The sequence below is a fragment of the Tympanuchus pallidicinctus genome, unplaced genomic scaffold, assembly GCF_026119805.1.
Source record: "Tympanuchus pallidicinctus isolate F22 unplaced genomic scaffold, pur_lepc_1.0 scaffold46, whole genome shotgun sequence".
In the NCBI taxonomy this organism is placed as follows: Eukaryota; Metazoa; Chordata; class Aves; order Galliformes; family Phasianidae; genus Tympanuchus; species Tympanuchus pallidicinctus.
Genome location: NW_026294765.1, coordinates 1,232,831 through 1,260,402, shown reverse-complemented (window position 1 = coordinate 1,260,402; position 27,572 = coordinate 1,232,831). Strand labels below are relative to the sequence as shown.

The following is a 27,572-nucleotide window of genomic DNA, read 5'->3' as shown; positions in this document are numbered from 1 at the left end:
CGTTTTCCCCAGAGCCCCTCTCTCTTCTAGGCCGAACACCCCCCCACTCCGTCCGCCTCTCCCCCCTCGTAACAGCGGTGCCGCCGTGGCGCTCCGCCAGACCGCTAGGGGGCGCTGTGTTCCCTCTTTGGGGCGGGGCGGGCCGAGCCGCTTCCTGGCCGCGGCGACTCGGCGGAAACGGCGGCGTTGGCAGCGGCGGAGCGGGTCTGCGGGTGGGCTCCGTGTTTGCCGAGTGTCACCTCGGCGTCCCGCCGCCCGCTGCGTGTCCCCGGTCGGCACAGGAGGCAGCATGTCGGTGGCGGGGCTGAAGAAGCAGTTCTACAAAGCGAGCCAGGTGAGGCACCGCGATCCGCGCCTTCCCTTAGCCGCTGCTGTCCGTCCGCTCTCGGTGCACCCGGAGGTTCGTTCCTACCCTCCATACCGACCTCGCCGCTCTCCGGCTGATGGCGGTTCCGCTGTTTCCATCCGGTAGCCCCGTGCCAACGAGCCGAGCTCCCGTTGCGCCTCGGTGTTCCGCCCTGGGACCCCCCAGGTGTCCCGTCCCCCCCTTCCCCGGTCTGTGCTGCTTTCCCATCCCGTTACCGGCGCCCATCCCTTGGCCGGAGCCTCTTCCCTTCACGCAGACCCCTTGCGGGCTCCATTGCCATCCCTGCTATGGCAATCCCTGGACTGATCCCCCACTGCTGTGGCAATGGGTCACAGCACCCCTGGTTCAAGCCCACCGTTGCCGTCAGGTGCCCTCCCTGCTGTGTTGGATGGAGATGAGGCATTTCTGGAGCTCTGCGTGCCATCGGTGTTGTGGTGACATGAGCACAGCTCTCCATCCAGGCCAGCACAGTGACACAGTCACCAAAAGGAACTTGGCTCCAGCACGATGATGCAGAGATCTGTGCGGCTTCACTGAGAGCTGTGTGGCAAAGAGCTTCCATCCCTGTGCTTTATGGAATTCCTGGACAGAGTGAGAATCACAAAATGGCCAGGGTTGGAAGGGACCTCAGGAATCATGAAGCTCCAACCCCCTGCTGCATGCAGGGCCGCCAACCTCCACATTTCAGGCAGCCCAGGGCCCCAACCAACCTGGCCTTGAACACCTCCAGGGATGGACGGGGCATCGCAGCCTCTCTGTGCAGCTGTTCCAGCCTCTCACCGCTCTGATAGTAAAGAAATTTAAGGATAATAATAATAATAAAGGGATTTTAGGAGCAATGTGTTAAAGGGGAAAGAGTTGCATAAAATGCAGTCTGCAGGGCGATGTTTGCTGTGGCCTTGGGAAATTCCCACTGCTGTGGTAGCTCTGGGACTGGAGAAGGGTTTTGTGCTCAGCAGGGCAGAAGCACAACTCCCCATCTGTGTGCGGCAGGGCTCTGCTCTTTGGGAAGACTGTCAGAAGAGCAGTTTTTAGCAAACGAAGCCTTTTTGTGCCTCCTGCAGTTATAGTACGGTGTTGTTCCTGAAATTAACTCTTGGGATTATTGTTTTTTTAATGCATTTTTGGAACAAATCTGGATTTAGGAGCGCACCCTTAGGAGCACTGCTCTGGGTCCCCCAGTCCCTGCTTTTGTGCCCCTGTTTTCAATTTAAGGCAAGTTAATTTCTCACAGGTCCACCAACGGGCTCTGCTTCCCATGCTCATAGTTTAAACCCTTCTAATCTCAATCTGCGTACGCTTGCTGCGTGGATGGGTTCCTTCCTTGGCCATGTTTATGAAAAAGCATTTTGCTTAAACAGCAAAGTAATACATTCCTGAAGTCATTCCCCACCCCCTTCCTTACAACAGGAAAACAAATCTCTGCATCATTATTATGGCTTCTTTTTTTATGGCTTCCATGGGGGAAGGTTGTGCTGAAAAAGAAACTGTAGGAAGGCTTTCCTAGCACAGATGTGCAGTGTTGTTGTAGCAGGGCAATTAGAGGTGAAAGCGCATCGATGAGTCAGAAGCAACGTGTTTCCAAAGCCTGGAAACATCTTTCTAAAACATCTGATGAAACTTTTCTGTGGGGAATTACTGTAAACTGAAGTGAATTCATATGTGGTCTTTGGTGGGCGTTTTTCTTACGGATGCCGTGTTTTATTTTTTTAAAGGAACCAATCTGATTGCTCATGGAAAAGTTAAACCCTGTGAGCTCTCTGATGAGCAGCAGCCCAGTGTCCGAACTTGGAAGCCCGTTTATCTGCATGCATGCTTGCATGTACTTGTTTTGAGCACTTAGCTTGTGCTCAAGGAATATTGCAGTGGGGGAAAAGCTGTGTGTGTGTGTGGCTGCATCTTGGGCTCTCGTGCAGCTCCTGCTGCTGCAGGGTTTCGGAAGGTGATGAAATCTGAAGAAGCCTTTCTGCTGGTATTTGCAGAGCTGCTTTGCAGGATCTGGAGAAGCGCAGTCACAGGGTGGACCCCGCTTCTGCCTTCATGGTTCCAGTGGCTGGAACCACACTGCAGAGGTCCTTTGTCTGGAAACGAGAGTGACTGGTTCTAGCTCTGCCCCTGTTCTGTGTTATTCTCCTCTCCTTTTCATTTTCACCCTTCTTCCCTTTCCCTCCCCTGGTCCCAATCTTCAGCCACTCCTTGGCTGAAGCAGGAGGAGGATTAGCTATTTTTTGGCACTCTTAAAGGTATTAGATGCTGCCAAAGCCAAACATGTGGAAGATCTTTCCTAAAACGTTGTGTTTTGTTCCACGTCTGTTATTAATTGAAGAAGAGCACAGCCAGGACCGAGGCATGCTGGGCCCTTCAGTCCTGGGTATGGGGATAAAGCTGGGCATCAGCTTCTGCCTCGCACCCGTATGCAGCAGAGAGCCTACAGTACCCTGCAAAAAGCCATGCTTGCAATGCTGCAGGACGTGAGCCTGTGCATCCAGAACAGGTTTTGCTAGTTCACAGCAAAATGTTCCTCTGGAGAGAGGGGAAAAAAAAAAGACAGTACAAAAATAAAACCAGCCTTTAGAAAGTGTTCTCCCGTGGGGGAGAAGCAACCAAATGCACAGCTTGGAGCTCCAGCAGCACGAGCTGGGTGCTGCATGGGAGGCTGTCATCACTGTGATCCACTGCTGGCCTCTCGGGTACTCAGGGAGATGCAGAAACCTTCTGGTGCAGAGATGGCTTCACATGCACTGTTTTCTCTTTCTACAAACCAATTCCTAAAGTGGAAGGTTTAATATCTGCAAGGCTTTCTGTTAATTTGTCATTTGATACACTTGGTGCATAAGCAGGGCAAAGAAATGTGTCTGTGCTGTTCCCTGGGGAGCCCAGTGCCGAGATGAGCGCGTGTGCAGGTTCCTTGCTGCTGTCCTACAGAACAGCCTGCTACCTGTGTCAGGGGGGTTATCTGCCACTGAAGGGACAAGCCCTAGGGTGGAGGCACTGTGATGTGACACTGGTGAACGTGTCCCCTCCCTCTGCCAGGTAGCCCTGTCCCCACTGGGCCATGCCAACTGCTGGCATTCCATGCGTAACAAGGCCTTTGCAGAGACATGAAGCACGGTCTTGTGTTCCCATCGATCAGCCGTTGCCCTGATGGCTCAGCGTGGAGTTGGATTCAACCCAGGTGGGAGAGTGGCATTGCTTTTTTTTTTGCTCAGCCCTCAAATGTCGTTGTCACGTGGAACAGGATGAGCGTTCTCTGCATGGACCAAACCCAAACCTTGCTCGTCCTGCTCAGGCTCAGTAACCAGAGCACCATACGAGTTCTTGTGCTTGCTGTGCTTGAGGAGCTCCTTGCCAGCCACCCTTCTGCTTGCAATCTGTCACGGCTGCACTCGGTGACCATGCCAAAACCCTCGGTGTGTAGGGCAGCACGGCAGCCTCAGAGCTGTAGGATAACATCCTCTTCCCTTCCTGGGGTGTGCAGAATGAGAACACAGAGCCCTGGCCCAAGACAAAGACCAGCAGCCTCCCCCCTCTGTGTGCAGAAGACAAAAGCTGTATTCTGAGAGGGGAGTGCTAATTAAAACTACCAAGCCCTTAACGTACACACTTTTTCCTGAGTTTGATGATGGCTCTCGAGGCTCTTGAAGATATTTTTGAAAACATGAGTGCCTGATGTGAGGACCTGGGCTGTGCTCTTTGGCCCGTGACAGTATTTCACTCCAGGAACAAGCGGATCCTACGCCCTGTACATCTGCAGTGTGTGCTCACTGTCCTGAGCAATGGCTGAAGAATCACCTGTGCCTGGTGCCGAGGTGCAGCAGCATCAGCTTAAAGGCCTGAGACATGAGCCTGGCCCAGACACACTGCACAGGCACTGCGTGAGGACCAGGAGAGGGATGGCAATGCCCTTTTTTTGTCTTTCTTCCTCTTGTCTGGTCCGCAGAGAGATTTCCTTTATGAAGTTCTTTCTGTTGAGGCTCTGTTTTGGATGTTCTTCTTCCCTCTCCTGTTTCCCACATTGTACCTTTTAACAGTTCCTTTTTTTTTTAAAGTTAAGCCAGTCCTCCTAGCACTCTTAGGCTTTCTCCCCCAGGCAGGAGATGGCCCTCCGCTCATTTCCTTTGCTCTGTTTGCAGCTGGGCACTGGGCTGCTCTGAGTGGCACAGATGTGCTGTGCAGTTCAGGATCTCCTGCTGGAAGGGAAATGGGCTGCTCAGCATGCAGGATAACCTTTTACACTGAAAACAAAACCCACAGAGGCCCATTTCCCTGGCCTGTTGGTGCCCCGTCCTGCTGCAGACGTTTTGAGTTGTGCCTGTTTCCAGATGGAAGCTGTTCCCACACTGCTAGATGCTTCCACACCTGCATCTCAAGACAACCATTGCAAGAGCTTCAGCCACTGATAGCAGATGCTGGATGTGAATTGCAGGGCTAAGAACAGTGGTGTCAGGACAGTGGTGTCCCCGGTGCCGATGTGCTGCAGCTCTATGGACAAAGGAAGCACGGTGCCACAGTGGGTGCAGAACCTCAAGACAAGCCAGGCTGTGCACTGACGTGCAAATGTCATACTGGCTTTTAGGGAATCCTTCAGAAAAAGGATGGCAATGGACCTCAGAGGCAAGATGTGAGGAGCACAAAGAGGCCTGGTGAGTAGGGCACTCTCTGAATTTGCCCTGCTGGGACACAAGGGGCACAAACAGCATGGAGACACTGGTGCTTTGCCTTGAAGCTCCTACAGATCAATTCAGCTTGGGGCTGAATTAAATTCATCTAGAAGCTACCTTCAGTTCTGACAGTGTGTACAGCAGCATCTCTTTTGCTCCTGTTTTGAAGTTGGAAGAACAAATCCTCCAGTTTTCTCTTCCAGGTCTCCCCATGAGGCTGGCACAAGGCAGTGCTGCTGGGTTGAACCTTGGTGACAAAGGCAGGCTGAGATGCAATGTCCAAGTGCCTTATCTGAAAATATGAACTTGAACCAGCAAGTAGAGGGATTTGCCATGTCCTCCCAGCCTTATCTTCTCTCCCATGGCACTCAGGCTTTCCTCTATTAGTATTAACCCAGGTTAGAGTCCCCTCCAGCCTCCCATGTTTGTCATTCAGTATTCATCTGCTCCTGAGTCACAGGGCTGAGAAAAGGAGGATTTGCTCAAGCACAATGTGATCCTGGGTGCTCAGAGTGCCAGCCAGCACTGTCAGAGAGCAAACTGTGTTCTGCAGCCAGTCAGATTGCTGCTGTCATCCTCGCCCAGCGTGCTGGAGCCTCAGCTTTCTGTGCCATTGGAGCCCAGTGTCTCATTGATGCCTGTGTGCAAGTCCAAGTATGGCAGGTGCGAATGTGAAGCAGAATGCAGGTACTCTGCTCTCAGCAAACCTCAGAGTCAATGGGTTTCAGGGGCCAGGGGTGCCTCTCCCTGTCCTCACTGAATGCTGTTATGATGCCTGCTGCTCCATCTAGCTAAAATGCCCATGTGCAGGAGATTTTAATAGTAATTTCCTTCCTTTCTTGCATGATTTGTCATTGATGAAATACTTGGCATGGCAGCGTTGTTCTGCTGGTTAATCATTGTCAGAACAGCCCCATGAATACAGCAGTTTTCAGCTTTTCTCACTGTTGTCCAGCCTGTCTGGAGGTGCAGGTTCACATCTTTGTGTCAGTTATGTTGACTTGGCTTTTCTCATCCTTTTAGGGTTGCTTTTACAGCTTTTAGGTTCCCATTGTAATTAAAGCTCTGGTTCTTGAAAGGCAAAGACAGAAAGCAGAGGTGGGAAGCTCTGGCTCCCCCATACTCAGCTCACTGTGCTTCCCTCCTCATTTCTCATGTTAAACAGAGCACTGTTATCCCATGTTTACAGCTGGGGAATCTGGGACACGGGCAGGATGCATGATTCAGAGCTGTGGGGGAATCGTGGCACACCAGGAATGCTGATTCCTCATTGTCATCTCACCCTGTCTAAAATTCCCTATTTGTCTAACTGTTCTAACGGGTTAATTTGAGGGCGAAGTATTGAAAGTGTAAGACAGAGCTGAGGGGGGGGTGTTGCTGGAAGAAGTGGAAGGAAATCCTTCCTCCTGCTTCGCCCTGCCAACACTTTCCTCCTGGGAAAGAGCAAAATGGGGATGAGATCAGGCAGACTGCTCTGTAAAAGCTGACTTATTCCTTTAGTACATTTGTTGCTCCTTCTCTCCCCCATTCCTCCATACTCCAGCACCTTTTGCCAGGACTTGCAGCTCTATTCAGCCCCTGGCAGAACCGGGGGGACATGGACCCATAGCATGGAAGTGCTGCTGAAGGAGTGAAGCAGTTTGCCTCGCTTGAGATGCAGGAGCACTCATGTAAAAATGAATCAAAGCTGCAGGCTCAGTGTGCCTGGGGAGAGCTGTAGCCTCTTTTGCAGAAGCTGATGTTGGCTGAAGGGAAGAGGTTCTGTCTGTGCCCCTCTGAGCAGATGTCCGTGCTCACAAGTAGGTTCGTTAGGGGGGCTGGGAAGTGCTGAGCACCGTCCTCACCTGCACCTTTCCACAGTCCCTGAGTCTCCTGGCAACTTCTGCTTCATCCACCTGAGGCGTGCAGTGGGTTCCTACAGGGAGCCAAGATGGATGAAGAATGCAGTGTGAAAAGGTCTTCTGTGCTCTGTCAGGAGTGGAACGTGAGGGGTTATTGCAGGACCTGCTGCACTGTGTCACCATGTTGCTGTATTCCCAGGGAAGGCTGCTGGCGTGTGCCACTGCCAAGCAAGATGCCAAACTACTGGGAAAAGAAGAATGAACCCAGAAATAAAGTAAATCCATAATTCAGAAGGTCTTGGGTTTGTGATGTCAGCTCGCCTCATTCACATGGAAAAGCAGTGATGCATCTGGACATTCATGCTGTTTCATAAGAGCCCCATGCAGAGTGCTGTGCTGTCAGCCTCTTTGCTTGTAGGTCAAATCCTGAGTGTGAGTGATGAAGTTGGGGCCCAGAGCTGAAGCACGCAGGGAGTTGCTCTGCTCTTGCTTGTCTGCAGTGTGGCTTTCATGTCATTCTACAGATCTGCTCCTTGCTGAGCTCTGGCCCCTCGCTGTCATGCTGCTTCCCTGAGCTGGGGGCAGGTGAGTGACATCTGTGCAGAGCTGGAGCAGCAGAGGAAGGAGCCATGCAGCATCACATTACTTCTCTGTTAGTGAGGGTCTGTGTGACATGGCTTAGTGCAATTTTCACACACACCCCTTGGCCTCTCCCTGTATAAAAGTAATATATATATATAATTCTTTTTTTTTGAGAAAGAAAGGTTTCCTCTTCCACCTGCCCCCACCCATCCCTTTAAACTGCAACCCCATCACTTTCAGGTTCCTGTTGACAGGAAGCAGCCGTGCTGGGAGGCTGGGGCTTCGTGGCAGCAGCCATCCAGGCTGAAGCTGTAAGCAAGCAGCTCCCTGGATCCCTTCCAGCAGCAGCATGGTTTTCATCTGGGGCTGAGGGTCAGGACCTGCCCTGCTGCTCCTCCTGGTGAGTGCACAGAGCACAGCCTATGCCACGCTCATCCCAGCCTGTGCCACTGGCTTCGTCACCAGTACCTGCTGGTGCAGGTGGGATTTCCTTCCTGAGCCACTGGGATCTGAGAATCTTCCTCCCTCACCTGTTAATGAAGTTCAGAGCATTGTCACTAATGAGCTTGTGCTTCTGCTCAGAAAAGTGAAGCACGTCTCCGTAATGTAATTCTGTCTTTCAGACAGAAGGTAAAGTTTGTGTTGTGATTAAAGCTTTACAGGGCTTTTTCTGATTGAGAAAATGCTTGATAATTCATCCCAGAACTTAAAACCAGGCTGTATGTGCTTGTTGGGCCAGACTTTACCTGGCTACTATAATATATCAGGCACTTTCTTGACCAAATTTGTATTGATTTTATAGGACCAGCTATATTTAACGTTATTCTTATCACCTTCGTAACGAAAAAGCAGAAAAATGGTGAATAATTACCCACCCACAAAGCAAAGCTACTGAGTAAGGAGGTGCTGCTCTTAGCAGAAGGATTTTTTTCCCTAATCTTCACTGTGTAGCAAAGTGGTGAAGCATTTAGCAAGCACTGCATTTGGTGCTGACGTGTGGCTGCACACATGCTTTTGTTGGGCACAAATCTTCAGCACCAGATGTTGCTGGAGCCCTTCTCATATGTAGCAAAGCTCCTAATTGCATTGGATGCATTTCCAAGAGCAAAGGAATCTGCTTTCTGTATTTAAACAGAAGGGGTTTCTGATACACCTGGTTCTCTGGCTTCAAGGCAGAAAGGCTGAAGTGATGCATTGAGAGTGTAATCTGCAGAGTGAAAGCAAACTGCAGGAGCCTGGCCTGGCTCTGCTGGCTCCCCGCAGCCTTACAGATGTCACTCCCCCTCTCCTTTTCCTTAGGATGCTGTGCTGGGGTGTGATAACCACTAAGCCTTTCCTAGTATTCACGTTAACAAAGGAAAACGTGTGTTTGTATGATTTTCTGAAGTATTTCTCTCCCACTTTGATGTTTGTGTACACTGTGATTGCTGTAGTTCTCGTTTGGCCGACGCAGCCTGTGTTAAGGAAGGGACGTGAGCCGTGCTCTGTCCTCCTCTGCTCCCCTTGCACTTAGGAAGGGGGATCACTACCTTCCCTTTTACAGATCCGAGCTGCTGCTGAAGTCCTTTCACCGCCTTTTTTGGATCTGGTCTGTCCATGAGCCTGACTGCTGACTCAGCTCCCAGTCCTCTTTAACACAGTCTCCATCTGAACCTGCACACACGTGTCTGAACCCCGTTACCTAACTGCTCACTGTGTCCCATCAGCACGGCTTGGCCTCATCCATCACACTGCAGACCTGGAGCTGACCAGCCCTGTAGCCCCATTCCCAGCCCTGTGACATTCTTTGAGCTCTGCTGTGCTTTTGCTTTGATGATACCATTCAATGATGTCCATCCAATGCTGATACCACACTGCCCTGTGCCCTGGGGTGGTACTGTTCTTGTGTTTCACTTTTCACTGGAGCAGAAATCCTGTCTACTTCTCGAGAGCCCTTCTTGCAAGCTGCCTCATGCTTGCTGTGTTTGAGACCTCCAGTTGTCAGAAACCCTCATTTTTTTTCCATTGCTTTCCATGATATCCTGAAATCCCTGGCAGCAGCATAGACAGGCTGCTGGTTGCTCTGCTTCAGCGTCATCAGGACTTTGCTGCTGTCACACAAAAGAGGCAAAAAGCAAATTCCAGGAGGCCCTTCAGCACTTTGTGCCTTTCTGCCCTATGTACTGAGCAGCTCCAAGTGTCAAATGGCAGCAGCTCCTTTTCCCCTGCGTCAGAGCTGCTGGGAAGTGATTGCTCAGCAACTTCAGACAAGTCAGGCAGTGATTAACAAAGGCTTTTGGAGATAGGATGTGGGGAGGTTGGGCAGGAAATCTGAATGCAAGGCAAATATTCCCCATTTCCCCTCAGTTTACTGTAGTTCTGCAGCCGTGGCAGGTGGGGGAGATGGGCAGCGCCAGTGGCACAGGGGAAAACTGCTGCTGCTTTTTCCCCGTGGTTTTGTTTTCACTTGTTTGCTTGACCCAGTTTTTTTTAATTCTAGCTGAATAGAAATGATGTCTCATTTGGTATAAAGCAAGTGAGAAGTAGCTAATAACAGGAGAAAATGTGATGCAAGGCCTCGTTGCTGACTGCTGGGAGGTGCCTGCTTTCATGTGGTAAGCCTGTGGCAGGAGGTAAGGACTGAAACTTCTCCTCTCTGGTGCCAATCTGTGCTCAGGGCAGCAGCGTGCCCCTGCTACAAGCTAGGACTCAAATGCTGTTCATCCAGCTGCAGAAAATGAAAGGATGAATTCCCCAAGCAAATGGGCAGTGTCTGCATTGCACTGGCCTTAGCTCTGCGAGTGAGACCTGCTGGCTCCTGCTTAAGTTACGTTTTCTAATTCATGCTGTCCTCATTCCTCTGAGCCCATCTGCTGGATGGAGATGAGTCATTCGATAATGCTTTGAGTAGGTGATTGGACAGGTGGCTCCCTAGAAAGCTGTCTTTGCATATGACAGCTCTTTCTTTGCAGTTCCTATATGATAAGATTACAACCTGAGGTCACTGAAGGCATTTTGCTAGGGAAGGAAGGAAAGGGAAGGGAAAGGAAGGGAAAGGGGGCAGGGCAGAAGGCAGCAGGAGCACCTCTGTGTGTGTTTGCACAGGTCCATTGATGGTGCTTGGTCTCAGGAGGGAGTAGCTCTTCCTGTAAAAGAAAGGAGCAGTAAAGGCAAGAAAGCCCAGCAGAAGATTGAGGGCTGGATACCAGAGTGAAAACACTTATGTGAGTGGGGAGGTGGGATGGGGTAAGTGGCAGGTGGTACCGTCAGGTCCAAATGCCCAGAGAAATGAGATGAATGGCAGGACTGATGTTAAGAGCCAGCAGCAGAGTCTCACATGGAGGGACAGGGAGGTGAGAGCTTCTGCTGTTTGCCCTCCTCTGATCTGCCCTTCTGCAGCCAAACCGAGTGTGAGAAAAGGTAGGGCAGTGTCTGTCGAGTCATATCCCACTTCTGGTTATGGTTCTGCTGCTAACCTGCTCTTGACAGTAGGCAAATCACTTCCTCTCATTCTCTTTCCTCTTTTCTGCTTAGAGTGATGACTTTTGGGTGAGGAAGTCCGGCAGATGTGGTGGAGCTGTGCCAGGACCTACAGAGCACTGTGGGGACTCTCAGCATCCTTTGGCTGCTCAAAGCATGGAGGCTTGCTAGGGAATGTGCCTTCCTCCTTGTTACGAGACGATAATTGTTCATCCCTTATTCCATAGAATAACACTTCTGTCTGTTTCCTTCTCTTTAAAGTAGGTCAGAAGTTGCCCAGATTAGGATGCACTTTGCTATGGGTGTGCTGATCACTGGGTAAACAGGGATGCCTGCTACCTCTCTGCAGCGTCATTCCTTAAGAAAGGATGCCTTCTGTTTTCTAAGAGTTTGAAAGCCTCTGAGGAGGCAGAATGTGATCGAGGATAAGAAGCAAAGATGGGCAGATGCCAGAGAGAACTGCAGGCTCAATGAGGGCAAAAGGTGTGTTTGCAGTGCCAGTGCTCCCAGAGGGCTGCTGCTGCTTTCCTGGCCCACAGCTGAGGATGCAGTGAGCAGCAAGAAACAGGGATGGAGAAGAAGTGATGCCTGCTGTTGGATGAACACCTTCCAATCTTGCCACGCTGCCAAGGATCGTGGTGGGAAGGTGACAATTGCCATGAGACCTTAGAGACAGCACGGGTGCTTCGTAGGTGCTGGAGCAGAGTGTGTTTCAGGAATAGAGTTTGGGGTTCTCCAGCCCTGCTGCTGACAGACCCCACAGCAGGAGAGTGCAGCACCGTGCTTGAGGGATTAGAGCCACGTGCTGCCCAGCTGTTCTAAATATACGTGCAGCAGCAGCGAGCTGTGTTGGCTGCATGGAGCTGTGAGCACCCCGCTGCCTCCTCCTTTGTGATGATGAAGCTACTAGTGAAGACAACCAAAAATTACAGTTCATTCCAGGGCGCTGTGCCTCACTATTGCAGTGCCTTTATTTAGCTCCCACGGGCACAGCTCACAGCAATGTTGTGCACTACCAAAACTGCTCACCAGCGATCCCAGCACTTACAGCTGCGTTTTCCTTAACTGCATCTCTCGACCAGGATTTTGAAGCCCTGTTCATCTGGGATTCAAAACACCTACAGCACCTTTTTAGTTAGTTTGTGGGCTGTTTTCTTCTTCTTTTTTTTCTTTCCCACTGAACTTGCTCTTTTTTAATGCAGGCAACCAGGGCAGAGCTGCTCGTCTGTTTGCTTGTCTGTGGTTTTTATTTCTCAAAAGAGCACTTTCTGCTGAGGCAGGACGCAGGGAGGAGTGAGAAGGCTTTGGCACATCAGTTTTGGGAAGGATAATGTTTTCATTGCAGTGTGGGCAACTGCTTTGAATGCAGAGATTGCATGTGTTTGATATGTTATAAATAGCGCTGGCTGTTTGCTAAGGGGAAAAAATGCAAGTTTTAAAAGAAAAAACAGGTATTTTTCATTCTTGATGAGCTGTGCTTGTTCGAGGAAGTTACGTCCTACAGTTGACTACCTTAATTTCCCAATTGAAAATACTTGAAAGTTGAAGAGCAGTGTGTCGGAGCGGGATGTGTGAGGTCCCTGTGGAGCAGCTGCTCGTTGGCACAGCACTGATTTCAGCCTCCTGTATCCACAGGCTGGGCAACAAAGACTTGCTCACTTTTAGGGGCAGTGCTGCACATCTGCCCTCTGCTGGATCTTGAGATGGAGGGGCTTCACCAGCACTCCTCAACTGCAGAAGGTTTGGATGGTGGCATCTTCCCACTCGGTTTTGGCTCTGTTTTCATGGTTGGTGATTGAACTGTACGTTGATTTCCCTTTTTTTTCCCTACACATCTGTCCTTCTTCCGTCACCAGCGCTGGTGTGATGCAGCAAGGCTGCAGTGCAGCACAGCGCATCCCATTGCTCTGAGCTGCCACTCGTTGACTCTGGGGACACATCTGCTGCTTGCAAAATATCTTGATGCTCTGTACTCCATCCACAGGCACCTGCTGTGCGAAGAGATGCCCTGGGCACGGCCTCATGTCACCATCTCTTTGCAGGGATGTTAAAGGGGTGGTGCTGCAGCCAGCCAGCAATGAGGGGAGTGCAGCTTTGGGGTGGGTGTGCCAAGGTCCTACTTAATGCCACTGGCATCTGTTTAGGTTTCAGCGATGGCGTGGGCAGCAGCAGATGCCTGCTAGGTCTGTCTGATTCATCGGGTTTACGTAAGGGTGAACCAGATGACGAGAGCGTTGTCCGATGGTTTGTTATTTACCACGAGTTCATCCTGGGGTTGAAGAGCAGTTTTGTAGGTTGAAGGAAGGAGTGGTGGGTTTGGAGGGGGCTGGTGAGGGTGAGAGGGGTGTGTGGATTTTGTGTTGTGTCTGGAGAGACGGCACAGCCCTCCCTCATCCCTGGCATTACGTTTCTCTCCCACTCTCTGCTATAAGAGAAGCCCCTTTCCATCCTGTCTTTCTTATCCTTCAGCATACGCAGCTCATTCCTTCCCCTCCCTGTTGCCAAGCTCCTGTTGCAGTAGTTAGCTAACAAAAGGGCTTTCATTTCTGAACATCTTCTGCCACGCACAGCCCTTTGGTAGCATTGGAACACCAAAGGTAAGTGTGATTGAAGCCCCTGCGAGTCGATCCTTGTTAAAATGAGGCTGCAGAATCTGCAAAATACAGTCAGGAGCAAAGAGGCAGACGAAGCAAAGACGAGTGCTGTGCTGTGGAGGTGTTTGCTGGGTGGGATCCACCGCTGCACCCTGGCACAGAACCAGAGCCATCCAACAGGACTGCAATCACCGTACCTCCCTACGCCCTGAGCTCAGGTCTGAGCTATCTGGGCCACATTTTTACTGCCAGCAAGCTTTAATTATACACGGGTGTCGCTTCTCTGCTGGACTGTTTGTGCACCGTCTGCTTCGTCCCTTTTTCTGACCCTACAGATTGGTGGTTAAAGTGCCAGGTAAACAGCCATCCTGTTTTGAAGCTGTTTTATCTCGCCGATCTGTGACGCCCAACCGTATTGCCTTGTGCTAATATTTGCTCCAGGAAGCACACAGCTTTGGCTGCTGTGCAGTGCAGCTGAGGGCTTTTGCTTTTCCACTGTGTCCTGCTCCTCTCGCACTAAGCTACAGGACTGTCTCCTGTAGGCTTAACATTATGCTATATGCCCTGTCCTGGGTTCCATTTTGTGCCCGATGCCCCTTGTACTGTCACTGGGCACCACCAAACAGAGCCTGGCCCCATCCTCCTGACCTCCCTCCCTTTGGATATTGATTAGTACTGATCAGATCCCTTCTCCAGGATGGGTGGGCCTGGGCTAACAGCATGTTGGCTGTGTCCCTGGCTCACATCCCTGCTGGCACAGAGGGGAACTGGCATTAGTTTGTCCTGTGCCTGACAGATTTGGGACTGTTGGGATGGAGATGGCACACAGTCCCTCCTTCTTTCCTCCTGAGATGAAGCCTCCTAGCTTAATTAGAGCCAGCAGGGAGAAAACCTCAGTCGTATTCGTCCTTCACAGCAGGGCACCAGTAGCATTTCTTGGATGTCAAAAGGAGGATTAAATTAGTCTGCAAGCGAATTTTCCCCCTCCACATCTCTATGCTCTCTGAGAGAGTGTTAAGCCTCCAAAATCACTGTGGTGATCACTGTGTACAGCATGGCATGCAGTCCCCGATTACAGCAGAGCTCTCCATCACAGGCTGTATTTGCAGCTTTCTGGGTTGCAAATCTGTGGGCGGGTGGAGAAAAGCAGGGATGGAATTACGCCGGTTAATTGTACTCTTCTCAGGTGTATTGCAGAGGAAAGGACCTTTCTGGAGGTGCTGCTCTGGGCTGTGTAGAAGCCCCTTTCTGGCCACAGAGGCTGCGTGTCGAGCTGTCTTTTGGCACGGAAGCACAGGAGTGGGTGGTGGCAGCTGGCAGTGAGTGCCCACGCAGGGTCTGCAAGGCAGAGCAACCGCTTTGTGGTTTATTTTCCCTGCTCCAAAGAGGAATGTGTGCTTCCCCAGCTCAGAGCTGGCAGGCAGAAGTGTGTGCTGGCACCCCGAGCACAGAGCAAGGATCCAAAAAAAGCAAGAATTTGAGTTTTTGGTTGTTTGCCCATCTGCAGGCAGCTCTGCGGTGATAGCACCCCTTTGAGCCCCTCTTGGCACGCTTGCTGAATCCACAGTCCTGCTCTCCCTGCACTTCCCATGTCCTTTCAGGTGCTAGAAAAAAGCTGGTGAGGTCAAGAGGGCTGCGCTGCCCCCAGAAGCCTGCATGGACCTTTGTGGGGCTGCACGTGCAGGGATGTGTGAAGATCCATCTGGGTGTGCATCTGAGAATGAAATCCGGAGCTGAGAGCTGCGCTGGGTGAACCTGGAGAGCGCTGACCCATTGCTTTCCCCCAGTGTTTTCATGCCCAGGGGAACCACAGCAATCTCTTTGTGAAACATCTGAGGTCCTCTGCTTCCCCAGAAAGAGAAAAAAGCCTTGCCCAGGCAAAACGAGGCCCTGAAAGGCTGCTGTCTTCTTTCTCAGCTCTTTCAGACTCTTGCTCTAAAAGGATATTTTGGCCTTGGGATGATTTATGCTGCTGTTGCTCAGTGCAGAGCTGTCATTCAGAAGAGCTCTCTGCTCTCTCTGAGCCTCTTCCCTGTAATGTCTGCATGCCTTGAAGCTCTGAGCAGCTGCAGATATCCATCCGACCACTGAGGCACGAGGAGCACATCAGCCATAGCAGAGATCAGCCTAGCACCTTGGTTTGCAGCTTCTTAGTTGTTTCTCTTTCCTAGTTTGGGGTGTAGAATTTTGCTGAATCCCTGCAGACTTCCCTGTTTTACAGCAATCATTTGATTTGGGGACTAAGCACTGCCCAGGGAGCGCAGTCGCATGGAGCTTATGGGGTATCTCTAAGTGCATTTGGAACTGGATGCTTGCTTAACGAGTTTTTTCTCCTTGTCCTTTAACTAAGGAACCACTCTGAGTCCCCATGGGCGCCACAGGAAGAAAGACTTGATAAAATCAAGTATTTGATGTTGAAGTAAACAAACCTGTATTGTTTGTCCAGAGCTGGAGTTTTGACTACAAGCATGAGGAATCCTGGCAATGGCCTGTGGCAGGCATCGAGAGCTTGGGGAGGCAGCAACCATTTCCTAAACCACTTTTGATGTCTGTGGAGGTAATTTGCTGTGCACAGATCCATTTTGGGGCCTGGCAGTTGCTTGTGGGCACACTGCAGGTAGCTTTGGCCCATCTGTTGAGCCCCAGGTGCTGCCACTGGCCTTGCCACATGGGAATGGGGCAGGGCAGGAGATGTTCCTCTCCATTTGAGCTGCATGGAGGGACACTTCTTCAGTTGGATTTAATAAAGCACTGTTGGCACGTGTCTTTCAGCTCGGGAAGGTGAATGGTGAAGCTTTGGGAAAAAGTCTTTTCTTACACTAAGTGGCATTTTGAAGAAAGCTGATAAGCCCTTGGTGCAGATAGCCAAAAGCAACCCTGCCTTCCCAGCTGTGTCAAACGTCTTGTGTTCGCCTTGTTTTAGAACAGACATCAGAGATACCTTGATAATTGGATTTGAACATTTTCCTGTAGCTTCTGTAAGTCTCTTTATCCTTCTCTTTAAAAAATGTTGAAATACAGAGCCCTAAGCTCTCACCATCTGGATTGCAAGGAGTTTGAGTGGTTTGAGTGGTTCTTTCTGGGCTTAGCTCTGTATGGCTGCTGCAAGCAGAGTATGTTAATTCCCTGTGTACTTGCATTTTGCCTTGTGTGAAATTGAAGCCTCTCTTATAGCAGAGTTGAGAGACAATGCTGTTGCTCCCTTTTTCCAGAAAGCGTCGGAGTTGGAGCTGAGAGTTATGATTTTAAAGAGCTTTGTAGCTTCTGCCAGGTGAGGAATATCCTGCCTGTGTCTGAAGGCTGAGCTGTGCTGTGGGAGGATAGGGCAGCATGTTGTTACCATGCTTTGGGCTGTTCCTACTGCCTCCTTTCTCTTGCAGATGCTGTCTGGACCATCCCTCTTCCCTTTCTGTCCCCAGGACTCGATACCTCTCTGCGTGAGGTAGTGGGCAGCCACTGCCATGCCTGATTCTTCCTGCCTTGTTCTTTTTCTGCAGCTGGTCAGCGAAAAGGTTGGAGGGGCAGAAGGGACCAAACTTGACGATGACTTCAAGGAAATGGAAAAAGTGAGTAAGAGATAGGAGAAATCCCCTAAAATTACCCGTAAAAGCCTTCTGTGACCTTGCCAAAGCCCTGAGCTGATCTTCACTGCTGCTGGATCATCTTGTTTTCCTACAGAAAGTGGATTTGACCAGCAAGGCAGTTACAGAAGTATTGACCAGAACAATAGAATATCTGCAGCCAAACCCAGGTGAGTGACAGCACCTCTGCTGTCCACTTCTCCCTCTGCCCCCCAAAGAGGGTAGGAGAGAAAGAGGCAGAGAGACCTCAGAGAGAACCTTTATGGCCTTGAGGTGTGCCACCAAGCCCACATTTGTTACCAGGTATGCTGTCTACCTTTACCAGATGTATGCTGGGCTGTCCTGTACATTCCCTGTGGCTTTGCTAACTGGCTGAGCTTAGTGGGGTCTTACCCTGGCTCGCAGGTGCTCTGTGGTCATACGGCCCTTTTGACCAGTGATGTGTTTCTGGGCTGTAAGATACTGCTGTTGCTATCAAACTGAATAAAACAGACGCATCTTTAACCTTGGATCTAGGAAAGATCTGGAGGGGACCTGTTTTTACCAGGGTGTCCCAAAAAAATGTCATCTCTGGCTTGGAAAGGGATGGTTCGCTTTGTAACCATCACCTCCGGAGCCTGCTGTCCTGTGTGTTTCCAGGCAGCTTGCTCAGAGAATGCTCCAGGGACTACGGGAGGGCTGGGGAAACTCCTTTGGCCTTCACCAGTTAGCTGTGGGGATCTATATTTATTTGCTGCCTTGGAAAAGAAACTTTACTTTTCATAGCAAGTGATATTTCTGGTAGATTATGACAATAGCACTTCTTGGCTTTGGGAGTCACTTAAAAAAAGAGTTGGCAGTGGCCAGCAGCTGCTGGCAAGTCCAAGTAATGACAAACACGGCTGTGGCTGTTTCTGTGCCAGCTTCCAGAGCCAAGCTAACCATGCTGAACACGATGTCGAAGATCCGTGGGCAGGTGAAGAATCCTGGCTACCCGCAGTCAGAAGGGCTGCTGGGGGAGAGCATGATCCGCTACGGCAAGGAGCTGGGCGAGGACTCCAACTTTGGTGAGTGCCCCGTGGGGCTGCACCCTGCAGCAGCGTGCAGATAAGACAGCAAAGCCCGGTGCCAAATCTCCAAACTGTGTTCTTTTGGATTCCCAAAGGGCTCTGGGACCCTTTGTATCACTTAGCAGCGTGTGCCTCTGGTCCAACGAGTGCCGGATCTGTAGCAGTCTCAGAGCAAACGCATGGCAGCGGCTGAGCCTCATTCCTTAAACCAAAAGCAAGGGCAAAATCCACAGCTCACCACTGATGTCTGTGCTGTCAACTGCCTTTCTGTACACTGGCCTTTAGAAGAGGTCTGAAGGCTTCCACTCGGGGAAGGAGAAGCAGAACCCAAGGGGACTGGATCGTAATCAACATTAGGTTTAGGTCCAAAACCTTCTAATACTTTTTTGTTGAGTACTGGGATAAGCTTGCATGTGGGAAAAACTGTGTCTGTGCTTTTAAACTGAATGTGGTGATGTGGAAACTGGACTGAGCAATATGAGGTGCTTTAATATGCCATAGAGCTCTGCTATGGGGATTCTGTAGCCAAGAAACCTCTTCATGGGGTGACTTCTCATAATCATGAAACAAGCCACGTGTGGCTTGCAGGGAGGAAGGGGGTGTGAAGCTTTTTGATGACATTAGTCTTAATCCAGTGAAACATCAGCCTGCCCATGTGACAGAGCCAATGCAGTGCACAGCTGTCTGATCCCTTCCAGTGCAGGGAGGAGCCTTGCTTCAGGAAAATGACAAAGCCCTGGCTGCTGTGTGGGAGTGGTGAATTCTCGAGGGTATCTCTGGCTGACTCAGAACTCTGTATCTCTCTTGGCTTGCAGGAAACCAGTATTATTGCAGAGCAAGGGGGAAGGAAGTTTTTAGAAGAACATAGCAAACCTGGCTTCCTCTAATAGCCTCTCTTTACAGAAACACTTAACTTGATGAATTTTTATTTTGACAGGTTATCTAGAGTTAGCACCATTGAAATAATAATTCTGCAGATACTCTGTCGTTTGCTTTTTTTCCACCTGGACAGCAGACTGGTGGTTTCACTTGACTCTCCATTTCATTTGCATCAACTCCTGTGCTGATGCAGTGCTGAAACGATTGGTTTGCCAAAGCTGCACAGGAATAATTTAACCTATAAATGGTTTCCACTGGAATAAAAAGCCCAGACTAAAAGTGCTTTTCAGCGAGGCTGTCTGGTTTAACTGTCATCATTAGAGGGAGCTTTAGAAAAGCTAAATAGGTTTCAGTAAGCGACTCTGAGTTCGAATTCAGAGAGAGGTGGAAAAAGAGATAAGATTGGCTCGATAGAGGTCCAAAATGAATAGAAGGCTGCAGGTTTGTTGTTGACATCTGGGGAAACTTGAGAGGTTGGTCAAGAGTGCTCTGGGCTTAAAAGCCATCTGAACAAAAGGATGGCTTGGCTCAATCAGGCCAAATGTACTCTGCCCCCAGCTTCTGCTGCCAGCAGTGGCCAAGCAAGGTTAAAGCTGTGCTCAGCCAATTAGTAGCTCAGGGACTCCCTGAGTTAACAAAGCTGTTTATGAAATACTTTTCCCTTCCTCTGTGTAGTTCTTGTGTTCAGAGGAAGAAAATGAAGCACATTGGTGAAGTGTCTTCTGTGGAGTTTGCACCAACACGCCGTTGCCCGCTGTCACGCCAGTCAGCGCTCCCTGTGCTCAGCTCAGGAAGCTGCTCCACGTAGAAACGTGGAGGTTTTTGACATAGGACAGAAGTTGCACATGCTGGGTATCATGGCAGAATGGCTCTGCATGCAGCTGCCACAGACTTTGGCTCTGTTTAACCGGCTGGCTTGTTCTCCTCCTCCCTTTCTCTTCCTTTTCTCACTCAAAGGCGATGCGCTGCTTGATGCTGGGGAATCTATGAAACGATTGGCTGAAGTGAAGGACTCACTGGATATTGAAGTCAAACAAAATTTTATTGATCCCCTCCAGAACCTGTGTGACAAAGACCTGAAAGAGATCCAGGTAAACGCCACGGTGTTGTCTCTGCTGTTCATCTCCTTAGATGCTGGCCTGTTCTGGCTATCAGTGCATGTAGCCACTTGCTCCATCACAGTGGAAAACAGTGTGGACAGGCAGAGGTACCACTTCTGTTCCCCTGCATGTGATGTGCATTCTCTCTCCATATTTCCTAGTATTTGCTCCCCTGCTCGGTGTATTCAGCATCACTGCCACTGCTCCTGAGCAGCTTCTACAGCTGGGTGTAGGTTGGAGTAGTTCATTCACTGTTCTTTATGGAGGATGCTGTCATAGTGTATCCCAACATATGTTCTGGGCTGCTTGCTTTTGGTGCTGATTTAAACAGTTCTGACCCTAAGCTGTTACAGGATATAATATTCAGAATCTGTATCCCAATTCCTGATCTGTAGAGATCCCTGTCACTCACGAGGAGCTCGAAGTAGAGAGCCAGCTCTTCCTTTCCCTTGCATGAGGAACAGACCTGGGCTGTTCACCACATTGTTTTCCTCCAGCTCCCAGCTAGAAAGGGGTGAAACTATATTTCCATACCATACTTGAAGGTTATTCCTTAGTAAGAAGCACCTACAGCAGCAATGCTTTGCCAAACTGTCTGCTCCTCCGCATCATCTCACAGCACCCCTGATGTGCAGCTCTCTATCCTGTGCTGCAACCTGAACAAACATGGGAGCCACAGAAGTGTATGCTCTGAGATCAAGCTTCTGAAACGAATGAGCTTGGCCTGTGACCAGTGCTGCCTTCTCAACACAAAAATTCAGTTGCTCCCAGTCTCTGGTTCTTTCCTCTTTTTTCTTTGCTGCTCATAACCGTCTTCTTCCCAGCACCATCTCAAGAAGCTGGAAGGCAGACGCTTGGACTTTGATTACAAGAAGAAACGACAGGGAAAAATCCCTGATGAGGAACTCCGACAGGCCATGGAGAAGTTTGAAGAGTCCAAGGAAGTAGCAGAGACCAGTATGCACAACCTCCTAGAAACTGATGTAAGTGCATAGAGGGCGCCTGGACTCCTTGATGCTCCTGGGGCTGAGAGCTGGGGGTGGATTTTGTGTTTCCATCTGTGTGAGGGTGCCACTGGGAATGAGTTTGGCCAGGTAATGCAGCACCCTTGGGAAGAATTTGACCAGCTGGGGAATGGAAGGCTTCAGGGTGGGAGACAGTGGGAGAATGGGAGCCATTCTGCTGAGTCTGAGCCAGAGCCTGGTCTCAAGTATCTGAAATCCCAAACCTCATCCTCGTTTCCCTGGGGAAGCTGTCCCTTGTGCACGTTTCCCAGTATAATCTCAGCCCTAGTGGGAGTCTTCTGTCAGCAAGGGAAAGCCAATCATCCTGCCTTGGTTTGATTCTCTCAGATTGAGCAGGTGAGCCAGCTGTCGGCCCTGGTGGATGCTCAGCTGGACTACCACAGGCAGGCAGTGCAGATCCTGGATGAACTGGCAGAAAAGCTCAAACGCAGGTGAGTCCTGGGGGCTTTGGGCACTCTGTTCTCACAGCCATGAGCTCTGCATGGCACTTGCCTGTAAATATACCTGGCTCCCTGTCTGAATCTGCCCCCTGGTGTTAAAGCCAGTGCTTGCAGTCACTGCAGCTTCGGTCCAAACCTCATTCAGATCAGTGATGGGCGCATTCTGACATACAAAACGTGTCTGTCCTTGCTTCACAGGCAGCCAGTTTCTGCTGCTTTGAGCGATGCCTGAATTGGAGGGTGCAGTTCTCAGGGAACTTGGTATTGAATTTGGCAGAGAAAGGGTGGATATGCAGTGCACCCTTAATGCCAGTGCCCACAGCTCCTTGCATCTTGGGCCTTGACCAGGAAATATCTTTTAGCCAGACCTGGGATCAAGTGACCGTGCTGCTGGAGCAGATAGATCAGATGTCACGACCTGAATGTGCCTGTCCCCTCCTAGCTTAGTGTCTTTGTGCCATTAGCTTCAGTTGTAGTTAGGGAGCTGGAGTTCCTGGTGATTTAGCACTGCTGCCCTGCTGCTCTTCTGTCATAGAAGAAACCACTGAATGGATGCTGTGTCTGGTTGGAATTGGGAAGAGCTGGGAGTATCCTACTGCTGTGAGCTTTCAAAGTGCAGCACGAGTGTCCTCTGCTGGCCTGAAAGCAGTGGTGGCCTGAGCTGCTCTACAACAAAACCTAGGGGTGTTGTCTTCCAAAAGCTGAGTTGTAGGTCTGAGGTGGAGGCAACTGAAACTCGTCCCTCTATGGTTATAAGGGGTCAGTTATGTTTGCCTTGCTTAGCTGAGGACAGAGCTTCATGTTCTAGCTCTGGATGCATCATGCCTTTTCCAGAGCATTCACACCAACAAGCAAGATGTGCACTGATCTTCTCAGACTCGTTTTCACTTTAATTTATCCACATTTCTTTTGATTCTGCCAGAATGAGGGAGGCCTCCTCACGTCCCAGGCGGGAATACAAGCCCAAACCCAGGGAGACGTATGACTTTGGAGAGAGTGACCAATCTAACGGGGGCTTCTCTTGTGCTCCCACCCCTAAAGTCTCAGGTAAAGTTGTCCCATGTATGTCATCGTGCACACAGGTGTCTCTGGAGCAGTGTCCTGGGGATGGAGGGGAACTGCTCTGCCTAAGAGTTGTGTTTCTGATGTGTTGGATGTGCCTTCACAAGCTGGTGGCTCTGGAAGTGTCTTAAACATCTCTAGAGTCAGGCTATTTTCTCTTGAGGCCCAACAGCCTCTGTTTTCTTGACTTTGGAGAAGTCCCAGCAGAGCCTGCAGTCTGGGTCACTGACTGATAGCACCCAGTCAGTGACAGCAAGGGCAGAAAGGAAAAATTCAACATCTCTCCCTCCCCATCTTCCATCACGCTGCATTTGTCCCTCCCTGGTCCCAGCGAGGCAGATGGTTTTCTAACAGCATGCAGGATGCCATGTTTCTCCTAACAGAACCTCCCTTTGGGCCCTGCCTTCCCCTCACTCCAATTCACGTTGTTTTAAGCATGTCTCTTTTTGTTTGGAAGCAGCTTCCTCCTCTTTCCGATCCGACAAGCCGTCCCGGGCCTCCGTCAGGAGTATCCGTGAGTTTCCTCCCACTGCACTGCATGATGTGTGACCATCTTTCCCCACCCCTCCTTGCTCCTCCTTCCTTGACACTGCTTCTTGTAAGCCACTAATACCCCTGTGCTGAGCCACTGTGCCTGGCCAGCAGAACAGCTGAGCTAAACATCACCTCTACTGAGGCCCAAATGAACCCAACCATGCTATATTGATATTTACCACCCTAAAGCTTTTGCTCACCTGGATGAGTTGTAGCAGCAATCGTCATGCAGGCACGTCCTGCTTGAGAGCACAAAGATCAGAAGCTCTACCAGGAGATATCAACCACCTCACTCCTGTTACGAGCCTCCCAGCTCTGATCTGTCCCACTCCTGCACCTCCTGCCTGCTGTCCCCTACCCTGCAGCTGGGAGCTGGGGACAGAGCAGGCGGTGCTTTGGTACACGATGTGGGTTTTGTGGTGTCTGGGCAGCAAGCAGCCTCAGATGGGTTGTGACTGGTGGCAAGTCCCCAGGCTGGGCCCACAGGTTGGCTTGAAGGAGCTCATGGGGCTTTCATTGGGGTACGGGGGCAGGCTGAATCTGTGTCTTGGAGGCATCAGAGTGGGGCAAACGAGGGGCTCGTGGTGGTACAGTAGTGGGGTAGGAGGGCTTAAGGAGCCTGGAAAGGGTTATATGCTGTGGTTGTGGGACCAGCGTGGTGTTTTGAGAAGCTCTCTCAGAAATGAACCTGCTTGGCTGCTGCTTTTGGTGTTTTCTGAGTTCTTTCCTCATGCTGAGCCCTCTTGTGCTGTGGAGGTTCAGCAGTCCAGGTGTGCTGGGCCTCCTGTTCTGCCATTCCTCCTGCCCTAGCACAGAGCCATGCCAGGTGCTGAGCAACAGGGAAGGGAATTAGGGCCCTGGAGCCTGTGGTGGTCTGCATTAGCTCAGCTTGCTCTCAGTAGAATCTCTACAGCTGCGAAGTTTACTGGCTGCTCTTCTCCCATTAGAGTGGGGTGGGGGGCACAGGGAAGGTACAGGGGTTGGGGCTGTGCTCTGGGAGCAAGTTATGAAGGGAAACATTTGGAACAAGAAGGCAGAGGAGCCATTGTGCTAAAACCCATCGAAGAGTTCGAACTGAGTTAATGCTTCACCATCCTGGGGGCAAAGCTAACAAACAGTTTCTCCCAGGCGGGGCAGAGCCCCCAGCACTCGCTTGTGTCACTGGGGCTGTGTGAATCCTGGCTCTGCCAGACCTGGTTTGGTGTCTGGGACTGGAGTGAGCGGCTGGCTGCCAGCTGTGGGGCTGGGGCAGGACTGTAGGCGGCCTCCTCACCCCTTGCATGCACTCTCCCCACAGCTCACCTGGACCAGCCCTGCTGCAAGGCGCTCTACGACTTTGAACCCGAGAACGATGGTGAGCTTGGCTTCAAGGAAGGCGACATCATCACCCTGACCAACCAGATCGATGAAAACTGGTACGAGGGCATGATCAATGGCCAGTCAGGCTTCTTCCCACTCAACTACGTGGAAGTGCTGGTTCCGCTACCTCAGTGAATTGGCAGCTCTCCCCGTTCCTCTCCACTCGTGCCCCCTCACAGCGCAGGGCCGAGCCTGCATTCCACGTTTGTCCTGACACGAGCCCTCTAGTGAGGTGGGGAGAGAAGACACGGCCATTTCCTGTATCATCTCGGGGTGAGTTTGCCACCAGGGAACAAGCCAGAAGGGTCAGACAGCCCTATCCTGGAGAATATGTTTTGTCTTTTGTTTTGGTTTTTTTTTTTTGTGTCCTTCTGGTGCTTGAACTTAGGTACTTTATGAATCCTGCCAGGTTCTTCCAGTCTGTACGTTCAAGCTGGGTCATAGGCCTCTCCCTGTCCAGTTTTTGTCTTTCCTTTGGTCCACTTTCCGTATGAACCAGGTTGGCTGTGCTGGAGAGCCGGGGTGCATGACCTTCATGCTGATCATTACCCCAGGTCACCCGGTGCTGAGCAGCCCTGAGCCTCGTGGAGGGGTGAGAGGTTTGCCCCTCCTTCAGGATGGTGTGGGCATCTGCCCCTGAACACTACCCACCTCCCCTCAGCCTACAGCCCCTGCTCAATCTGACACCCAGCTGCTGTGGGAAGGGACTCAGCTTCCTCAGCACCCCAGAGCCAGGGCTCAGTGGAGAAAGCACGGAGCAGAGCAACACTATGACACAGATGGAACACTACACCAGCTCAAGGCAGTGCTGAGCCTCTGTGCTGTCCCTCCCCTCCCTGGAGAGGGGCAGAGATGTCTGATGCATGGTGCTGGCTCTCTGTCCTCTCCGTGGCACGGCACGGTTCAATTCCTTTCTGCCCTGGAAATGTTTTAAGCTGGGCTGCTTCTGAAGTTTGGGCTTTTCCTGCTGCAGCCTCTACCTGCAAAACTGAGGGGGACTCAAGGGGCAGTTTGGGCTGCAGCCCAGGGTCTGCCTATGGAATATCCCAAGTTGGAATGGACCCTTAATGATCATCGAGTCCAACTCTTAGCTCCAGACAAGGGAGGCAGGTGAATGCTCCTGCCCATGGTGAGGCAGAGCAGATTGCAGAATGGTCCCATGCAAGATCCTCTCACCTGCTAGCTCTGTGCTTGTTCTCCCCATCAGAACCCCATGAGGCTGAGCTGCAGTCCCTCTGCTTGCTCCTTGGGGCTGCTTGCTTTGGACCAGGTTAATCCTCATGTGCCTTTCCTGCTGCCCCTCCTCTGCCCCCTCCCCATGGCCATCTCCACCCATTGGGAGAAGCTGCACCCTGGGCTCTGTGACCTTCAGCTTCTGCACCCTGCAAATGCGTTTGGTGGAAAAGGCATCTTATATCTCTGCACCCCTTCTGCCCTGCTCCTGGCTGTTCTGGCTGCTCCCAGCCTCTTTCCCCATACACGTTTTGGAACGGGGCTGGGAGCTACAGTGCTCAGCTCCTGGGGAAGAGAGCACAGCGCTGCATCCACAGCTCCTGAGCTCCATTTCTTGCTTTTCCAGTGTTGATAGAAAAATGGTTTCCCTGCTCTGGGGGCCTGGCACCTCTGCTGCAGCACTTGGCAGGGCTCTGGCACTGCATTTCTTGACCAGCAACCTCCTGGCCACGCATGCAAGCCTTAGCTCCCTGCCAGCCCCACACTGCAGCTACTCCATCTCCTGTTACATTTACACAGAACGTTTTTAATGTTTTTAACCATGCATGTTGATGTACGTCTGGTCCCCTGCTACACCTTGGGCTGACCCTCGTCTGGCACCAGTGCCTGACCCTCCCTCCTGGTGCAGGATGTGGGAGCACACGTGGATTTCTCCCCCAGCTCCCAGCAGTGCAGGGGGCCGAAGGGACCGATGGCCTCAGTGCCCTGTCCCTGCCCCACTGAGGGCTGCAGCCGTGGCCCAGGGCTGCTGGCTCCTGCTCAGGTGGATGGAGATGAGTCTGTCAGCTGGGACAACTTGCAAGACCTTTTTTGTAATGGTTTGTAAAGGGGAAAAGAAAAAGAAAAAAAAAAGACTCCCAAATCTCAACTTGTATCTCTGAATAAAAGTATTAAATGTTTTCTTCTTTCTAATGGCTGCATTCTCTCTGTGCACATGAGATCTCTCACTGGAGCTGAGATAGAAATGGGGGATGTAGAGGGCTGGAGGAGCAGCCCTGGAGGAGCATCCGTACCTCTGCTCTGTGCCTTTGGAAGGGCACCCTGATGGGGCTGTGGGTATCCCTGTTTGTTGCAAGGGAGTTGGATCTTTAAAGGTCCCTTCCAACTCTATGATTCTGTGTGTTCAAATTGGCAGCTTCCAGCAAACGGGCTGTGCCTGCTGAGCACTGCCTGCTGCCTGGCCCTGCAGTCCCTGCAGAGGGCTCAAGTTTGGGGAGAAGAAAATCCCTCGTTTCCATGGGAACTGGAAGAGGAAAGTTTCCCAGCTGTGGCTGGGATCGATCCAGGTGGGCTGAGTGCAGCTGGGCAGTGGCACCCAGTGCTGTCCCTGCAGTGCCTGCATCTCCCCTGCACCCAGGCAGTGCTCAGTGGCCGATCCTGCTGCCTGCACCCCATGAGGTGCAGCCCTGCTTACCCAGGGGCTCATCTCAGAGCAGATTGTGGCTGTGACACGAGGCCCTATAGCAGGGGTTAATGATGCCTTGGGACAGAGCCAACCTTTCCACCATCCAGCATTACCTGCGGCTCCCTGCCGTTACCTGCATGGATACCTGTGGATTTCATTTCCATATTCATGGTGTTTTAATGACCCCGCAACGTCTTTATGTTCCACAATTAAATGTGAAATCCTTTTTTTTTTTTTTTCTTCCCTCCTGCAGATTAGCATCTGCACGGGATGATCTGAGCAGAGGAAGGAGGCTGTGCAGGAGGATTAAGCTCTGAGGATCTCTACGGCCCCCCATCCCTCTGCTGTGTGTCTGTCTTCACAGTTCCAAGGCAGACAGACAGACGGGGTACCAGGAGAAG

General features: G+C 51.1%; 1 protein-coding gene across 2 annotated transcripts; it reads left to right on the top strand.

The window, feature by feature from the left end:
* The first annotated feature begins 152 nt into the window (after positions 1 to 152).
* Positions 153 to 26,678, top strand: SH3GL1 (SH3 domain containing GRB2 like 1, endophilin A2). Of its 2 annotated transcripts, XM_052702811.1 has the most exons (10): positions 154 to 334; positions 17,002 to 17,070; positions 17,183 to 17,255; positions 17,988 to 18,131; positions 19,971 to 20,104; positions 20,938 to 21,096; positions 21,466 to 21,569; positions 22,501 to 22,625; positions 23,101 to 23,154; positions 24,472 to 26,678. In XM_052702811.1, the coding sequence occupies exons 1-10, from the start codon at positions 290 to 292 to the stop codon at positions 24,666 to 24,668; spliced, it is 1,104 nt and encodes a 367-aa protein (XP_052558771.1). In that variant the 5' UTR covers positions 154 to 289; the 3' UTR covers positions 24,669 to 26,678. The 2 variants fall into 2 exon arrangements, with proteins under 2 accessions (XP_052558772.1, XP_052558771.1); XM_052702812.1 differs by lacking the exon at positions 23,101 to 23,154 and having other exon boundaries at positions 153 to 334.
* The last annotated feature ends 894 nt before the right edge of the window (positions 26,679 to 27,572 follow it).

What these genes read in the sequence shown, in the direction of transcription:
- SH3GL1 (XM_052702811.1), top strand. Translation starts at nt 290, where the DNA reads ATGTCGGTGGCGGGGCTGAAGAAGCAGTTCTACAAAGCGAGCCAG. An exon ending in AGTTCTACAAAGCGAGCCAG is followed by an intron (nt 335 to 17,001) that starts GTGAGGCACCGC and finishes CTTTTTCTGCAG; the next exon opens with CTGGTCAGCGAAAAGGTTGG. An exon ending in ACAACCTCCTAGAAACTGAT is followed by an intron (nt 21,097 to 21,465) that starts GTAAGTGCATAG and finishes TGATTCTCTCAG; the next exon opens with ATTGAGCAGGTGAGCCAGCT.